At 58.6% G+C, this 17,685-nt stretch overlaps 1 protein-coding gene across 1 annotated transcript; it reads left to right on the top strand.

The window, feature by feature from the left end:
• The first annotated feature begins 8,846 nt into the window (after positions 1-8,846).
• LOC106036318 (uncharacterized) lies at positions 8,847-15,892 on the top strand. Its single transcript, XM_066988882.1, has 14 exons — positions 8,847-8,904; positions 9,140-9,334; positions 10,080-10,370; positions 10,478-10,575; positions 10,811-11,003; positions 11,967-12,209; positions 12,457-12,693; positions 13,131-13,421; positions 13,529-13,626; positions 13,862-14,054; positions 14,541-14,649; positions 14,887-14,933; positions 15,082-15,153; positions 15,351-15,892. Exons 1-14 carry the CDS (start codon positions 8,847-8,849, stop codon positions 15,461-15,463), a joined length of 2,238 nt encoding a protein of 745 aa, XP_066844983.1. The 3' UTR covers positions 15,464-15,892.
• Positions 15,893-17,685: the final 1,793 nt, after the last annotated feature.

Here is a 17,685-nt window from a genome sequence, read left to right as displayed (position 1 = left end):
CTGAGTTCACATCCAATTAAGCTGTAACGAATAAATGAAAGCCCCGGAGACAGCCCTGACTGTGGAAATTGTTGCTGCAGGATTTATGGTCCCTTCTCTCATCAGTGCTGGTAACTCTGCTGTGCCATTTCCACCCCGATCTGTTCCTGCCTGGCACAGCGGTGGTGAGCCCCCGTCCCCAGGGCCACCAGCCCTCCCGTGGTGCCATCAGGTGCCCTCCAGTGCAAAGCCTGGCTGGGCTGAGCCTGCTGCAAAGCCCAAATTAAGCCCCTCAAGCCCCGGCTAGAAGAGCAGGAGAGGCTCACTGGCCGTGCTTTAGCTCCCCTGTGGAGCTGCAGGGGAGAGGAGCGGGGCTGGGGGACTCTGTCCTCTTTGCCCTTCTCGGGGAGAAGGCTCAGGGCTCAGCAAACGCCTCCCCCCTGCCCTGCGTGCTGGGGCTGCTGTGGGGAGAGGTCCTGGGAGGCTGTGGCAGCACAGGAGGCTTTTCCAGCCTGGAGGTGCAGACCCAGGGTGCGCAGGACAGGGGAGCATCGCCCGATTCAAACAGCTCCCTGGGTGCTTCCTCCCAGCCGGTGAGCACAACCTCGCGGTCCCAGGTGTCCTCTCCTCCTCCTGTGCCCTCTGCCCACACTCTGCACATCGCCCAGCGGATCTCCCAACCTGCTGCTTCCCTTCCTATTCCCCAGCTCCCTGCTTTCGAGGGGGCCAGCCCCTGACAAATACCATCCCCGTAGGAAACAGGATAGGGGAGCACATCAGGGTCTGTCACAACCCTGCTGGGTGCAAGGGTCCTGAAGGATGTGGGAGATGCCCCAGCCCCGGTGGCCCACATGCAGCCGTGCCGTGCCCAGCAGCACCCAGGGCAGGTGACGCAGCAGGACTACATTTCCCAGAGCTCTTATGTGTCCCCGTGCTCGGCACCCAGCGCCGGGGCTGCGAGCTGCAGCAGCCCGCCTCCGGCTGCGAGCAGGGGCTGCCGCGGTCCCCGCTGTGCAGGCGCGGTGCTGCCCCGCTCCCCGGCGCTCCAGCTGCAAGGCCAAAGGCCAAATATTTGTTGCATCGGTAGTTTTCTGCGAGCGGAGTCAGCACAGCACCCAGCAGCGTTGGCTCACCCCCTCCTCTTATTTCCTGCTGATGCTGCTCACACCTGGGTGCCGGTACCATGGCGTTTGTGGAGGCAGCGTCTGCATCCCAGCCTCAAATCTTATCTGGGGGCAGTGATTTCGGGTTGCTCACATGAACCCCACCCCCCCTGGGCCCTGGCAGGATGCACAACAGGGTGGCAGGGGGCTGAGCAACTCTGAGTCTGGCTGGGTGGGTACACAGTGGGAGCCCTGAGGGCTGTGTGTTCGCAAACACCGGGAATGCTGGGGAAAAAAAAATAAAACAATCCAGCCCAATCCTCTGAAAAGAAAGGACAGGCAGCTCCGTGACCTCGGTGAGGTGACATGCAGCCACGTAAGCACAACCGCGTCCTTGCAGTGATCCAGCATGGCAGAGAAGCTTCACTGGTCGCCAGGAGCTGGTCACCTTGTGCCAGCCAGGTAGGGCCACACTACCACCTCCAGCATCTCCCCCTCCTGAAAGGCTTATCTCCCCGTATGTGCCACGCTCCCATCCTCCAAGGCTGCCCAGCGTGCAACAGAGCTGCTCCTTCCCCTCTTGACCCTGGCCCTCTCCTGCCCCTTGCCAGGCTATTAGCAATAACCCCAGCGCAGCATCCCCGAAGTGCTTGTGGTTCTTCAGACATGAGCCAGGAGCAGAGACGCCGAGAGGCTGGCGATGCTGGGCGGCGTGGGACCACATCAGAGCTGCCCGGCCCTGGCCCCGGCTGACCTGCGCTGCCAGCTGCAGGGGAGCAGGGCAGGGAGCAGGGCTGGGAGGCTCCGTGGGGCTTGGCCCGCGGTTCGTCGCCGCCCTTTGATCTGCTGGGCTTGGCGTCGCTGCGGGGAGCAGGGAAAGGCCGGGGAGAGCGTGCGTAGCTCAGCACAGAGCCTGCCAGCGGCCCTGCAGGACAAACGCACCAGCCTGGAGACCTGGCAGTAACAAGCCAGCCTCCTCAGCCGTGCCCCGGTTTCATCACCCATCAGATCTGAGAAAAAAATGAAATAAAATAAAATGGAAGGAAGCAATCCGTCAGGCTGGAGATACATCTCCACCACAGGGGGGGGGGACATCCCTGCCACAGGGGGAGGGAGCAGGGCTGTCTGCATGCAGTATCCACCGGGGGCTCCAAAATCAGGAGGCTCCCGCTGCTCGGCAGACATGAGGGTGCTCCCAGGCCAGCGGCGAGGAGCTGGGGCAGGTGGGGACGGTGCCACCTTGAACCGGTGGCCCCGGCACAGCGCGGAGCTGAGCTGAGCTGTTCCCACGCCACCCCAACCCATTAATCACTTTGATTACGGTGTCCTACTTTCCGTCCAGCCGTGTGACGGGTGGCCGGTCACCCCACCCCTCTGAGCCCTGGTTGTGCGGTGGCTGGTTGCGCCAGCACTGGGCGAACTGGTCTCCTGGGGTGACGGCAGCCAGGAGGGAGCTGGTGCCGCAGGCTGTGGGTGAGCCGTGTGTCACCGCCAGTCCTGACATGGGCTGTAAGTCACGCTGCGACGCACGGCGAGTCCCTGTTTGTGGGGACGTTCCCTGTGGGGGTGCCCCGGAGCCTGGGCTCTCACGAAGGACCATCACAGGCAACATCCCGCTGAGCTGCCAGGGGATGACTGATACCCTCCTCTTAATTTCTCCAGAGACTTGACACCTCCCCTGTGTCCAGCACCAGCCTTGCCTCCCCAGTCTCCCACCAGGGATCCTGTGTCCCATCCAGCACACCTCACGGCCCTGGGCTTTGTGGCATTTCAGGGGGGAACCAGCCGGGCTAAGCGGGGATTCCCCATGGGAGGCTGTTGCGTGAAGGGGGATCTTCCTTTTGCCCCAGAGTCATCTGTGGCCCTGCCGTAGATCTGCTCAGGATCTTCCCCTTGGCTGGATCCCGGGCTGGAAGCACACGTGGCTTTGTGCACGTATTTATACAACAAAGGGCAGCTGCTCCCTGGGCACCGTGCCATGCTCACCACTTGCACCGACCTACCGGGACACGGTGCCCTTCTCTCCACTTCTCCTTTGTGGGGAACAAGCTCACACCGTGGCCAGACGTCAAGACATGTCCTGAAGGCAGGGGGAAGCTAGCAGGCTCCCCGGCTGTTTGCATGGAAGAAGGGGGCGACAGGGGGGCCCAGACAACCCCGTGATGATGGCAACCCCACGGCCAGGACACAGCTGGGTCAGGCAGGGCTCTGCCAGCTCAGGGTGCTGCCGGTGGCGAGGTGACCACCACCTCCAAGGCTCCATCGGTGCAGGGCCAGGCAGGACGAAGGGTTCTGCACCCCGCAGAAGCCCAGCTTGCACCAGTAGCTGTGCCACCTTCCCCCTCCGCCAGGCCACTGGCTCCAGTTCATGGGGAAACAGCTGCTTGGCTTTTTCTCCCCCTATTCATCCGTCTCCTTCCGGGCTCGGGATATTTTGGGCACTTCTCTGTTCCCACCTACCCTGGGTGGCACAGGCGGTTCCTCGGGACTGGCTTTCCTCTGGAAGCTGTGCAGGCTGAGAACTGAAAAGGGGAAATGCCAAGCCCTTTATTTAAGACCCGTGTATGGAAGGAGAGACTCGCGACTCCACCAAACACATGCACTCCATCAGCTGCCGAGGAAGGCGAGCTGTGATGTGTGGGGCGATGGGTGGAGCACTTGGGGGCAGCAGCCCAGAGGCTTGAGGAACGAAGGAGGCGCAGAGGGCAGGATCTGCAGAGGAGACAGAGAGCTGCTCTGCTCCAGTGGCAAGAGAGGCCATCTCACATTTCCCACCTCTAGGGCTTATCCGTGTTGCCTGTCCAAGAACCAGGGTGGGACGAGCTGTGGGTGGCCCCAGGGAGGGGAGCAGGAAGGGCTGGGCCAGACGTGGAGCTGCTCAGAGCTCAGAGCTGGAAACCCCATTTCTGAGCACATCTCCGTCAAAGCAGAGCGCAGCATCCCACACCCCTCCAGCCTTACCCCACCCTGCTCCCAGCTGCAAACTGCTTACGTCCAATTTTGGGGCTAAAAATATCTTTCAGGGTGGTCAGCAAGTGCACAGCCAGATGGGAGTGGGTTGCAGTGTGAAGGGAAGGGGAGTGGGGGGGATTTTGGGGTGGCATGGGTTGCAACACAGGGCCAGGCAGGTGCGGGCAGGCACTGCAGGGGGACACGTGCCAAGGTGGCAGTGACAGGGAAGAATCTTTCTCAGCTTGGGTCCGTGCTCCTGGAGAGGGGGGCATGGCAGGGGGGTCATGCAGAGATGGACTGAGAAAGGTGCAGAGATGGCAGAAGGTCCAGCTTCCTCCCCTGGACAGAGGGTGCTGGAGGGATGGGCAGCCAGCCCCCAGGGGCGCAGCTCTGCCTGGCACCCAGCAGTGCCCTGCTGGGGCCACGCACCTCCTGGACAAGGCCAGGCCACAGGCAGAGCTGGTGGCTCCAGAAGCCACCTCGGGAGCGGAGATGACAGCCTTGGGTAGCCAGTGCCACAAGAGGGAGTCCCTGCCCAGGCTGCTGCCGGGTGGGTGACGGCAAGGATGGCCTCCTGCAGACTGTGATAGCCCGCGGTGACCACGCTGTCACCCTGGAGGGATCCCGCTGCACCCCAGCACTTGTGGGGATCCTCCACCCGCCTTCCAACAAAGTCCGGAGGTGTAAAAAGGAAATGCACAGGCAGTGGAAGGCAGATCCAGACACCACTGTGATGCTGTTATATGCAAGGAAAGGATATATTTGGATATGTCAGGAAAGCCAAGGCACAGGACGGAACTGAGCTTGGCAAGGGATGCAAAGAACAACAAGAAGGGATTCTGTAGGTACACTGGTCAGAAAAGGAAGGCCAAGGAGAGCGTGCCCCTCTGATGGACGAGAAGGGAGAGCTGGTAACAACAGGCATGGAGAAGGCTGAGGTACTCAGCAAATTCTTTGCCTCAGCCTTCACTGCCAGTCAGGCTTCCCACACCTCTCCAGTCCCTGATCTGTAGGTGAGGGCTGGGGGAGCAAAGTCCCTCCCGCTGGAAGCGAAGATCAAGTTCGAGACCACCTGATGGAACTGAACAGGTACAAGTTTATGGGGCCTGATGGCATGGAGCCCAGTGCCCTGAGGGAACTGGCTGGTGGACTTGCCAAGCCTCTCTCCCTCATATTTGAAAAGTCCTGCTGGTCAATGGCTCTATGTCCAGGTGGAGACTGGTGATGTACCTTAGGGGCCTGTCTTGGGACCGATGCTGTTTATAATGTCTTTATCAGTGACATAGACAATGGGATTGAGTGCACCCTCAGCAAGCTTGCAGATGACACCAAGCCGAGTGGTGCAGTTGACACAACAGAAGGAAGGGATGCCATCCAAAGGGACCTGGACTAGCTTGAGAGTTGGGCCCACGTGAACCTAACGAGGTTCAACAAGTCCAAGTGCAGGGTGCTGCACCTGGGTCAGGGCAATCCCAGACACGAGCACAGACTGGGAGAAGAACCCATTGAGAGCAGCCCTGCAGAGAAGGACTTGGGGGCTCTGGTGGACAAAAAGCTCGACACGAGCCAGCAGTGTGTGCCTGCAGCCCCGAAGGCCACAGGAGGAGGGAGGAGATTGTCCTTCTCTACTCCACCCTTGTGAGACCCCACCTGCAGTGCCGTGTTCAGGTCTGGAGCCCCCAGCACAAAAAGGATGTGGGGCTGTTGGAGCGGGTCCAGAGGATGCCACGAGGATGAGCATGACACGGGAAACAGAGTTTACTGTAGGAGAATGTGGTGGATGTCTTAGCAGTGCTTTCCACAAAGCCGGATCTCCAAAAGCCACAGCTACTTCTCTTTTCTTTGTGGTTCCGTGGATGATTTTGAGACCTAAATGCTCTTCCCTGTCAGAAGTAAAACTGGTTGTAAATTGCAGGTGGTCTGGGTTTTTCCTCTTTTCAATCCGAAGGTCTGAGTGCTGTTAGTTCATTGATAATTGAACTGAACCTTCCGGAAACGGCCCATAAATCATGTTTATGATGGTCAAATAAAAACTCCTGAGGCCTCACCCCAATGGAAGGGAAGTTATGTGGCTGGGTGGCTCTACTATTGGCAAAAATATACACATCCTCTGAATGTTACAGCAGGAAATCTGTAATAGAAAGCATCCGAGAGGTATTGAGATGACTCAGTGAGATTTACTCCCATTGCAAGGGCTAGGGCAGTGCATGTGGAGGACTAGCAGCCCAGACATCACAGGCCCAGAGGGTGGTCTCATGGATCTGGAGCTCATCATCTCCCATAAATCATGCACTTGTGAACTGCTGGGTGACTCAACAGTCCCTTGGAAACCATCTCCTGTTTGAACCCCGTAGGGATCCCAGCGAAATAAGGCATCATCAGTCGGTTTAGCAGCTCTAACGTTACACTGTGTAGGGGCCAGACATGTGGCTGAGTGCTGTGGCTTTCAGCAGGTCTTCAGCATTTTTCTACTGCCTGTTGTGCACTGAGAGAAAAAACTAAAAAATAATAATTAAAAAAAGGTGAGTTTCTAAGGAGAAGGAGGACCAGTGCAGACTGCATCTCAGGGCAGGGAAAAGGAAAAGAAATACATCAGTGGGGCGGTGAAGAGCTCTGCAGGGCTGGGAAGGGGCTGCTCAGGAGAGCTGCAGCATCAGGGGAAGCCTGGCAGCAGCGAGTGGTCTGGAAGGGGGCTCAGGGAAGAGCTTGGTGATGTCTTCAGGGACAGGAGGCCTGGGGAGTCTGGGTTATCCAGCTTTGGGTTTCTGGGCCAAGATTAGGAGCACTCAGGGAATTTCCTAACATGCCCAAAGGCCCTGCCTGAACTAGCCAAGGACAATCTTCTCCATCTGGCTCCAGGAAGACCCTCTTTCCCCCAGTACTGCACACCCTTCGTGTGCTGCCCTGGGGCAGCGGAGTGGCTCCGGAGAGGCTTTGGAGGTGCCATGGGAGCGGATGGACCGAGGTACCCCTGAGACACCAGTGCGTGCGGGCGAGGAGCGGGTCTGCGGGTGCTGGCTGCCCAAAGGGGAAGCTCCTCATGCCAGGCACGATTTCCCTTGGTGTCTGTTTCGTTTCTCTGTCTGCATCTCTCCCTCCAGCGCTCGGTCACGCAGACACCTTTCCCCATCAGTGGGGCTCTGGCTGTGGTCCTGCCCCGTGCTGGGCAGCATTATGGCCCTGCCAGGGCTGGCTCTGGTGTTTCTGTTGGTCCTTACCCCTCTGCTGGGGACACAGGAACAGAGAGATCCTGCTGCCCAAGCCCGACAAGGAGCCAGGGATGCAGGTAAGGGCTGGCTGCTCCTCTCTCTTCAAGAGAAGCTTTTGCTGCTCTTCTTCCTGCAAGTTGTCTTTGTGGCTCTCCCTGGCTCGGCCCATGGTGGCTGTGTTGGAGAGGACTAAATCCAGCATCTGCACTGGTCCTGAGGCACTCAGGCATCAGTCAGGCTGTGGTGGGGCGAAGCTGTGCTTTGGGGATGTAGGGCAGCAATCCTCGGTGTGCTGGGAATGCCTCGACACTACAGCCCCTGTGTTCGTGCCTCCGTGGGGTGGGCAGCGCGCCTGGGAGCAGGAGGTGGCTGGTTCTCACTGCGTGGTGGGCAGGGGAAGCCTGAGCACTTGGCTTTCCTGGGGCAATCAGAGCAAAAAATCACCCATTGCTGTGGACCTGGGTGCTGGTGCCCAGCAAAGACCTGGGGAGATGCGAGACCCAGCCCTGTGCCGGCTGGGACACTCGTTCTCTCTCTAGTCCCTGTGGCTGGCCGAGCTGTCGTTTGGTGGGATTGTCCTTCAGCCGTATTTTTCTATTCTTTCTCCACGGCAGGAGGGCTAGGGGCATCCCTTGGGACTCTGCTGGGCTCTCGTGTGGAGACTACGCCATGCCCTGCGCTGTACCCCGGGGCTGGGGGTACCTGCTGAGCTCCCCCTGTGGCACGGCAGGGACAGATGCTCTTTGCAGCAGGGGCTGGGGAGCCTGGGGCGTGAGTCATTATCTCTGCAGGGAAATGGGAGCAGAAGTGGCCTGACAAGTTATCCTATGGGGCGTGAATCATGTTAACCATCTCTGGGGGCTGGAGTGATGCTGCTCTTGCAGTGATGGACAAGGTTGAGGCAGATGGACGAGTCACAGGTTTAAGGTCTGTCACGGTTTTCGGCTGTCAGGGTGAAGTCTGGTGTGAGGGCACTGGGATCCAGCTGAGGGGGATGAAGTTTCCCACCTGGACAACACATACAAAGGAGCAGGGTGCAGGGTGTGAGAATCCGCTACAAGGGAAGGGAAACTGGGTGAGGAAGGACAAGACAGGCTCGTTTTGGGTGAAACATATGGAAAAGGGTGGGTGCGCTGAGTGGGCCGTGAGGCCTGAGGATGTGAGTGGGGCCTAGGGGCCTCATCCTGGGAGGTGCTCAGCTCTGAATAAGGAGGACCAGCAGCCCTCTGGATGGGACCTGCTCACACACGAGGGCACTGTCATCACTTTGTGATCCTCAGGGCTCTCCCTCATTCAGGAGGATGCAAAGCTCCCTCTGACTGTGACCCCAGGCTGCAGTTTACCCCTAGCCAGACCAGCTATGCCTTGGGCAAGCTGATACAGCTGAGCTGCACTGGGGACTATAGGCCACCGGTCCCCCAGATCAGATGCATTCCCAGGGGCACCCAGAGCTTGTGGAATGAGAAGGCCACCTGCAGGGGTAAGCACAGTCCTGCAGCACCCTGATCCCACTGTCCTGGGCTGGCGGCTCCGTGACACGGCTGTCCCTCTGCCCTGCCTGTGTGACAGAGCAGGGAAGGAGGACCTGGATGCTTTTGTCCCCATGGACAGCGTCTGCTGGCAGGCAGAGGAGCTGGATGGGTTCAGCTTGAGGCTTTGTGGTCAGTTGTGCCTTGTCAGCAGAAGGCCAGGCTTCTGTCTTTTGTCCTGGCTGAGGTGTTACATCGTGACAGCTGCAAGACGTTCCCCTCTCTGTTTGGGACCCAAAAGACATCTCTAGTGATTCCTCAGCCTCTGCTGCACCTCGTCACCTCCCACACCAACTAAACCCACTTTTCCCTCTGCCAGAAACATGTCAAAGGCCCTTGTGGGACCCCAGACTCCGTCTGACACCAGACCAGGAGGAATACAGCAAGAACGAAGAAGTGACACTGAGCTGCCCCAAGATTTTCCAGCCACCCTTCACCCACGTCAGATGTGCAGGGGAAGTGCAGCCCAACATTCACGGGAAACCTGTGTACATCGAGGGGTGGCTGGGAAAGGGCACGGGAGGTGCCTGGACCCGCATTCGCTCCAAGGTGGAGTGCGTGGGTAAGGGAGGCACCAGGAGCTCTTCTGGGTGCCAGGAGAGTGTGGGGACGAGGTGGGAGGGGAAGGGGATACTTCTCTTCTGCCACTCTGCAGTCAGCCAGCAGGCTCCGGGGGCAGCTCCATGCATGGCCCAAGCTTTCCAGGCGTCCTGATGCATGTCCCTTGAGTGCTTTGCCTTGCTGCCTCTGTGGGGCAGGTTCCCAAGGCATGAAATAGCCTCGGCCTCTTAAAGGATTCCACAGGACCCTGGGATCAAATGCTGATCCATCAGTCCCTGTGCTAGCTTTGTGCATCTTAAGTGCCCCTTGTGTGTGTCCAGAGACACACACACACACACACACAAATCTACAATGAGGGTAGCAAGACACTGGAAACTGGCAAGATAGCCCAGAGAAGTTGTGGATGCCTCATCAATGGATGTGTTTGAAGGTGGGTTGGATGGGGCTTTGAGCTAGTGAAAGATGTCCCTGCCAGTGGCAGCGGGGTGGACTAGAAGGCCTAAAACTGTCCCTTCCAACCCAAATCTTCTCCAGACACAGCAGCACCTGGAGCGTGCCAAGGAGTGGTCCAGAGCCAGAGGAAACTGTAGGCAGTGCTCGAATGTTGTATGGGAGAAGGCAGGATGGGCTTGGACACTAGGTGTGGGGGGACATGGCAGTGAGAGAAGGGTGGGGGTGAGGGAGGTCTGCACAGGGCTGGGAAGGGAAGGCAAGGCAGTGACCTTCTTGCAATGCTTCCTTCGCAGAGGCCTTCCAGGTTGTGCCTGGGACCTTGGAGGTTTCCACCACCAGCATCAAACTGAACTGGACCTGCAGTCTGCCTGATGCCTGCCAGCGCATGCAGGCAACGTGCAGGCTGGCAGGGCCTTCCTCCTCTTCCTGTGAGGCTGAGGAAGTCATGGCAAAGGAGATGCTGCACAGCCAAAATGGAACATTTACCTGTCCCCCTCTGCAGCCCTTCACTGTCTACAGTGTCACCATCTCAGTGCCCCCCAGCACAATCCTGTTCACACGGCTCCTGAGGACAAAGGCAACAGGTAAGTGTCCCCTGCCTGTAATGTCAAGGTACTCTTTGCTTTTCTCCCAAAAATTTCAGCCCCTGGTGGGTGTCCCCGTGTGTGACCCCGTCTCGCTGTGCTTCCAGTGCCCGAGAAGCCGGAACGGCTGTGGCTGGATGCCAGCACGGGGACGCTGCGGTGGCAGGCGCTGCCCTCCTGCAAAGGGGAGATCCTTGGATACCAGGTACCAGGGGAGCAGGGGCTGCCCGTGGGCCCCGTGCCTCGCCGGGTGCCTTGGGCTGGGCACAGGCAGCAGGGAGAGGGGTGAGCCCTCCTCTGCCCAGGCCCAGCAGCTCCAGGTGGCCGTGGGGTGTTTGTGGTGAGGGCAGGACCCTGCTGTCCCCGGGCAGCAGCAGCGGCCGCTCAGGGCCGGGTGGGAGCCGGGTGCTTGTCCCCAGCAGCTCCTGTCCTTCCTGCAGCTGAACGTCACGGCCAGGAGCGCGCAGGACGGCAGCTTCCTTGAATTCCAGCAGGTGACAGTGAACAGCTCTGTCACCCAGTACACGCCACCTCGTCAGATGCCGGGGAGCAAATACACGGTGACAGTCCAGGGCCTGACGGCCGCTGGTGCCGGGGATGCATCCCACCTGGAATTTCAAGCCTATGTCTCGGGTAAAGGTTTCTGTATCAAGGGCCTGTTAGGCTGGTGTGTGTCTGTGCACCCTGTGCCATACAAGATAGTGTCCTGGCCCCAGAGGATGCCCCTGTGGCATTGCTTCAGCCCCTGCTCAGGTCTGCACGAGCAGAGCTGGCCCCTCTCTGCCACCTAATTCAGGCAATAGCAGGGAGCATATAAGGAGTCTGCAGGAATCACAGGCTGGTTTAGGAAGACAGGTCAGAAAATGAATATCTGTTTTTTTTATCTGTGAGCTGTGGCACCAGAGCCAGCAAGGCATGCATGTAGGGCTTGGTTATCATGCTATTCTGTAGCTTCTGCAGGAGGCAGAGGGTTTTCTTACTTTCCCTGAACAAAGTAATTGCAGTATAGTATCTATCCTTCTGTGAGTGTACACTTGGATCTTATGCCTGGGCAACACTAACACTGCCCACCTTTTCATCGTGCAGGGTGTGATTGCCTTGCATAGGCACCTGGACAAGGAAAAACAGTTTAGGTACCTGAATTTGCAATTAAGGGCCCCATAAAATGCATCAGTAAGTGGGGCAACAGGAGGTGCCTCGCCTGGAGCCTCGTGGCTCAGCGGCTCCTCTGGTGCCATGGCACGGCGAGGTGAAGGGCAGCCTGAGCTGGGCTTGGGGTCAGGTCCAAAGAGCGGCTGGAGGGGTCTCCTGCTGCAGGGGGGATTGTCCTGGGAAGCTGCCGGCCGTGGGATGTGGTGGGGGGCAAAGAGTGAGCATGGAAAGGAGGGTGGAGAAGGGATTTCATGGGCAAGTGACAAGGGGAGCCCCCTCCCTCCCAACAAGGCTTGCTGAGGGGGTGAGTCATGGCAGCTGGACGGCTCGCCTTCCATCTCCCTTTGGTGGCTGGAGGGATTGCTGGTGGTTGCCGATAGCTGGCGGTACCCTGCCCCACCTCATCACCCACACCCCAACTAAACCCTCTTTGGCCTTGGCCAGGCACATGCCAGAAGCCCTGGTGGGACACAAGACTCCGTCTGGCACCAGACCAGGAAGAGTATAACAGGAACGAAGAAGTGATGCTGAGCTGCCCTGAGGGTTTCCAGCCGCCCTTCACCCACGTCAGATGTGCTGGGGAAGTCCAGCCCAACATTCACGGGAAACCTGTGTACATCGAGGAGTGGCTGGGAAAGGACCCGGGAGGTGCCTGGATCCACATTCGCTCCAAGGTGGAGTGCATGGGTAAGGGAGGTACCAGGAGCTCTTCTGGGGCCCCTACATGGTGGGGGAAGTTGGGGGAGCTGCCGTAGGCAGTGGGAGGCAGCTCCTGTGCATGTCTGGGGCTCACCCATACCGTGTCCTGGAGCTCCATTCCTCACCAGAGTGGGACAAGGCCAGGATCCCCTGCCCCATGTCCTGCCCTGCCCCCTGTTATGCTCTGTGGGTCCAGCCTATGTCCTGATAATGCTTTCCCATCTCGTCGGTGCAGTGAAATGCCAGAAGCCCCAGTGGGACACCAGGATTCTCTTTGCCCCAGACCGGGGTTCCTACGACCTCAATGAGACGCTGACGTTGACGTGCCCTGAAGGGTACTGGTCATCCAGTCCTGAGGTTGCCTGCATGAAACTCAACCCAAGGCAACGCTTCCTGATGCCTCATATTGGCTGGTTTGTGAAGAACAGCATGGGACACTGGAAGCCTGTAGAGGGGAATATGACCTGTGTGGGTGAGTGAGTGAAGCAGCCACTCTGTTCTCCCCAGGCAGGGAAAGTGGTGCCAGATACGGCCTACAGCCGTAGGGCACCAAGGCCCTGTGCTGGGGTGTTCCAGGAATGGCGTGGGTGTTCGCTGTGGAGAAAAGAGCTGCTAATGCAGCAGGGTTTGTGTCTGTCCCTGTCAGAGTGAAAGGAAGTAGTCACCAGATCAGTTGCTAGGCCTGTGGTGGTGACTTAGAGGGACCACAAGCACTTGGCCTTGCCCTCTGCCAGCACAGCTCGGAGCGCCAGAGGCCCAGAGGAAAGCGCAGGCAGTGCCCGAATGTCGTGTGGGAGAAGGCAGGATGGGCCCGGCCTCTTGTAGCTGTGGACATGGCAGTGAGGGAGGTCTGCTGCAGGACAGGGAAGGAAGGCAAGGCAGTGACCCTCTTCAATGCTTCCTTCGCAGAGGCCTTCCAGGTTGTGCCTGGGACCTTGGAGGTTTCCACCACCAGCATCAAACTGAACTGGACCTGCAGTCTGCCTGATGCCTGCCAGCGCATGCAGGCCACGTGCAGGCTGGCAGGGCCTTCCTCCCCTCCCTGTGAGGCTGAGGAGGTCACAGCACAGGAGATGCTGCACGGCCATAAAGGAACATTTACCTGTCCCCCTCTGCAGCCCTTCACTGTCTACAGTGTCACCATCTCAGTGCCCCCCAGCACAATCCTGTTCACACGGCTCCTGAGGACAAAGGCAACAGGTAAGTGTCCCCTGCCTGTAATGTCAAGGTACCCTTTGCTTTTCTCCCAAAAATTTCAGCCCCTGGTGGGTGTCCCCGTGTGTGACCCCGTCTCGCTGTGCTTCCAGTGCCCGAGAAGCCGGAGCGGCTGTGGCTGGATGCCAGCACGGGGACGCTGCGGTGGCAGGCGCTGCCCTCCTGCAAAGGGGAGATCCTTGGATACCAGGTACCAGGGGAGCAGGGGCTGCCCGTGTGCCCCGCGCCTCGCCGGGTGCCTCGGGCTGGGCACAGGCAGCAGGGAGAGGGGTGAGCCCTCCTCTGCCCGGGCCCAGCAGCTCCAGGTGGCCGTGGGGTGTTTGTGATGAGGGCAGGACCCTGCTGTCCCCGGGCAGCAGCAGCGGCCGCTCGGGACTGGGTGGGAGCCGGGTGCTGGTCCCCAGCAGCTCCTGTCCTTCCTGCAGCTGAACGTCACGGCCAGGAGCGCGCAGGACGGCAGCTTCCTTGAATTCCAGCAGGTGACAGTGAACAGCTCTGTCACCCAGTACACGCCACCTCGTCAGATGCCGGGGAGCAAATACACGGTGACAGTCCAGGGCCTGACGGCCGCTGGTGCCGGGGATGCATCCCACCTGGAATTTCAAGCCTATGTCTCGGGTAAAGGTTTCTGTATCAAGGGCCTGTTAGGCTGGTGTGTGTCTGTGCACCCTGTGCCATACAAGATAGTGGCTTGGCCCCAGAATTGTGGCATTGCTTCAGCCCCTGCTCAGGTCTGCACGAGCAGAGCTGGCCCCTGTCTGCCACTACAGAAGATGGATCCTTAGGCAGGGCTGCACATCACTTGGGGCACACAGCCACAGAGCATTAAGACCCTGGGACTGCATGCCCTCAGTCTATGCAGGCTGCGTTGGATGGGCTTCTGGTCCCTGTGGGTGTTTGCTGGAGATGGGACACTTCCCTGTGCTCCAGAGCCTCCCTGCCTGTCAGACCTGAAGGCAGGACACGGCTGTGCCTCACTGCCTGTCCCTGCACGTAGCCAGGACTGCAGAGCCTGGACACACGCATACACACATTCACACACCCCAAGGCAAAGTTTGGACAGCCACCCCAGGCTGTGGCACCCACTGCTGGCTGTGTGCTTAGTTTCAGGGCAGCCTCCAGGCCCCTGGCCATGGACTGCGGTCACTGTGGTGGCTGTGCTGTCAGCGATGGTCATGCTGTCTGCTGGGATCCTGTGGTTTGCACTGTCTAGGTAAGTAGGCAGGGAACTGGGAGTCGCTGCTCTGCCTCAGGCCATGCTGGGCTAATGGGGTGGCTGGTGACAGAGGGGGCTTTCTGCACTGCTCTCACCCTTTTCTGGGTGCCATGGGGGCGGCAGCTGGTCCTACCGTGGCTTGGCTGGTGGGCTCCTGGCTGGGTCTCCAGGCCAGCAGGGCCCTGGGCCACATCAGCCTCTCCCCAGCCTCAGGGCACCCCTTTGCCTTCCCAGGAGGAGGAAGGCCTTGCCCAGGAAAGCCGAGGAGGACCATTACACAGGTAGGGCCACGGCAGTGGGACCGGGGGGTAAGGAGAGCAGGTCATTGCCAGGAGAGCTCTGTGGCCCCCTGTGCCGCTGCCTGCCTGGGTCTGCGCTGCTCCTTCTCCTGCAGACCTGGGTCCCTCAGGCTGTGTCTGTCCCCTGCAGAGCTCCAGCCCTATGAAAACTCGGACCATTACTGTGTGATCAAGGAGAGATTTCTGGCTGAAGAAGACGCAGGTAGGAGATGGCTCCCCCACGTGCCAGGGAGCGGGTCGAGAGCGACCCGAGGAAAGGGCCGTGGCGGTGTCAGGCAGTGCCCAGTGCTCCGGCCTGTCTGAGCCCCTCGCGTGTGCAGGCGGCTGTGGCAGCGTGAGCTCCCCGCGCTGCTGAGGGCTCGCAGCAGCCTCTGCCCTGCGTGCTGTTGTTTTCCACAGGTAGAGGTGGCTGGGCTGGAGAGCGACCGTCCCTGTCCCTGCCGCTGCCCCTGCCCGTCCTGGAGTCCTCGGGAACCAGACAAAGCAGTGAGGGAGACGAGAAGATGGGGTGAATGTCCCCGGATCAGTGCTGATGGCACTTTCATTGCCTCTTGGTCCTCCACAGCTGGAAGTAGGGCCTCACAGCTCATGCTGTGTTATTGCTCCCCATCCGATTTCCTCCCTCATTAAGCTCCTGCACGCTTTGTAACAGACCAGGAGCAGCCCAAGGCCTGGGATGAAACGCTTGTGCCCACAAAGTTGTGTCCTCGAGTATTTTGGCTCAGCAATTCTGTCCTGACCTGGGGCCTGCAACTGTCTTTTGAGACCAAAGCAGCCCACTGGGTTCTCAGCCCCTCTTTGCTTTGCAGCCCCATCCCCATCTAGCTCCAGGACTCTGCCTGAGTTTTGCCCAAGCATACTGCCCTCTCAACTGTGCTGTTGTATCCAAACAACCAATAAAGTGGTCTGGTCTGCAGGGGGCTGCCTGCCCCACTACGGCATCCACCTGGTCATGAGTCCTCCCTTTTGTGTGTATGAAAGCTCTGTCTGTGTGAATCTTCACAGAGAAGCTTGGCCTAGGCTTTTGCAGGGACGATCGCCACCGTCCTCTCCAGCTCTGTGGGTAGGCTGAGATGTCTGTATCTCCTCCTCCTGTCCTTGGGGACACGGTCTGTCGTGAATGGGCTGTGACAAACTGTGGGATGTGCTTTGTGTACCCCGGAATGCAGCCATTGTGGGAGGGAGGGACATGCAGGAGGAGCACCTCCTGCCCTCCTTCTGCACTGCCCCTTGGTCAATGGCCTTAGTGGGATTGTTTCTCTCCCGTGTTCTCACTCTTCTCTCCCAGCTGCTGTTGGGCAGCAGTTTTTCCCTTTGCTGCGAAGAAGCCTCTTGAGACAGATGCCATGGTTTCATCCCGATGCTTGTGTCTCTTTGCAGGCAGTTGCCCAGGTGTGCATGCTGAGTGGTGGTGAGTGGTGCTGAGACTCGAGTCCTGCCCTGGCAGCTAATGCAGCACAGCCCTGTGATTGTAGGGCTGAGGCTGTCCTTGCACCTCTGCTGGTTGCGCAAGGAGAGAAAGCTGCCAGCTGTCTTGGTGACTGGATCTGGGTTGTGATCTTTTCTCCTTGGGAATGCCACAAGTCTCCTGGATTGATGTGGCACCTCCCAGGCCTGCAAGATGTGCCTGTCTGCATTTGCCGTCCCAAATGGTAGGATGCGTCTCTTGCATGCCTTCCAACTCATAGAGCACTCCCCTTCCTGACAGCCAAAATGAACAGCCAAGTGCCAGGTTGCTGTGCTGTACTTTTATTGAAGTCATCCCCTGGGAAGTCCCTCACCTGGGGGTTTTGTCCTGTTAGCATCTACCACCATCTGCTGACTCAGATCTGCACAAGTGAGTGACTCTTGTGGTCTCTTGGTCTGACTTGTTCTCTAGTTGCAGAGGTATGTCTGAGAATAAAGTGGCACAAGTTATGGTGGGAGGGTTCAGTATTTGTTGTGCCAGTATTGGGGAATGCTGACATTTGAGAGAGACTTGGAGCGATAGGAAAATCCCTGCTTGGAGTAGGACTGGCAGGCAACAGGGTGGCTCCAGGCACTGCAAGCAGGAAACCTTACAGATATCATCAGCACATCATCCTCGCCTAACAATTCTGCACAAGAGCCTTACCTACCGCTTGCAACATGCTGCAGGCTACAAAAGCAACCTGACAGCCACGCAGCTCATCCCAAAAGTTAGCCAAGGACGTGAGGCATGGGGAGGCTGGTCATTCCCAGGGCATGTGGCGCTGGCACATCTTCCCAGAAGGGACAGGTCATGGGAGCCAAGGGATGAGTTTAAAAAAAATTGAGGTCTCAGGGACATTTTTTCAGCTTCCAGCAATTTGCAGGTCAAGCACTTCCTTAGTCAGAGGGGCTGTCTTTGCAAGCAATGGCTCTCGATTGTGTGTTCTTCCATGAGCTTGTCTAATCTCTTCTGGAAAATACAACTACCTTAGCATGCACTGTGTACACTGGCAGGGCGTTATCCAGTTTAGCCTGACACTGCGTAAAGATCCCCTTTCCTTTCTTTATTTCTAAACTGCCACCTTTTGAATGCTCCTCCCTCCCACTATTACGGAGAAAATCAAATGGCAGCCATTCCCTTTCCCTCCTCTCTGAGTCCCTCATTTTATCCAGCTGCCATATCCTGCCTCCATTTTACTTTTTCCTGCAGGAAGAGCTGTGGCTGACTGGTTGCTCCCCATCTGGAAGGCATTCCTGGTGTCTGCTCAGTCGCCTTTCTCTGAAC

The sequence above is a fragment of the Anser cygnoides genome, chromosome Z, assembly GCF_040182565.1.
Source record: "Anser cygnoides isolate HZ-2024a breed goose chromosome Z, Taihu_goose_T2T_genome, whole genome shotgun sequence".
Classification (NCBI taxonomy): domain Eukaryota; kingdom Metazoa; phylum Chordata; class Aves; order Anseriformes; family Anatidae; genus Anser; species Anser cygnoides.
Note: the sequence above shows the minus strand (reverse complement) of the source record. Positions and strands in the feature narration are given on the sequence as shown.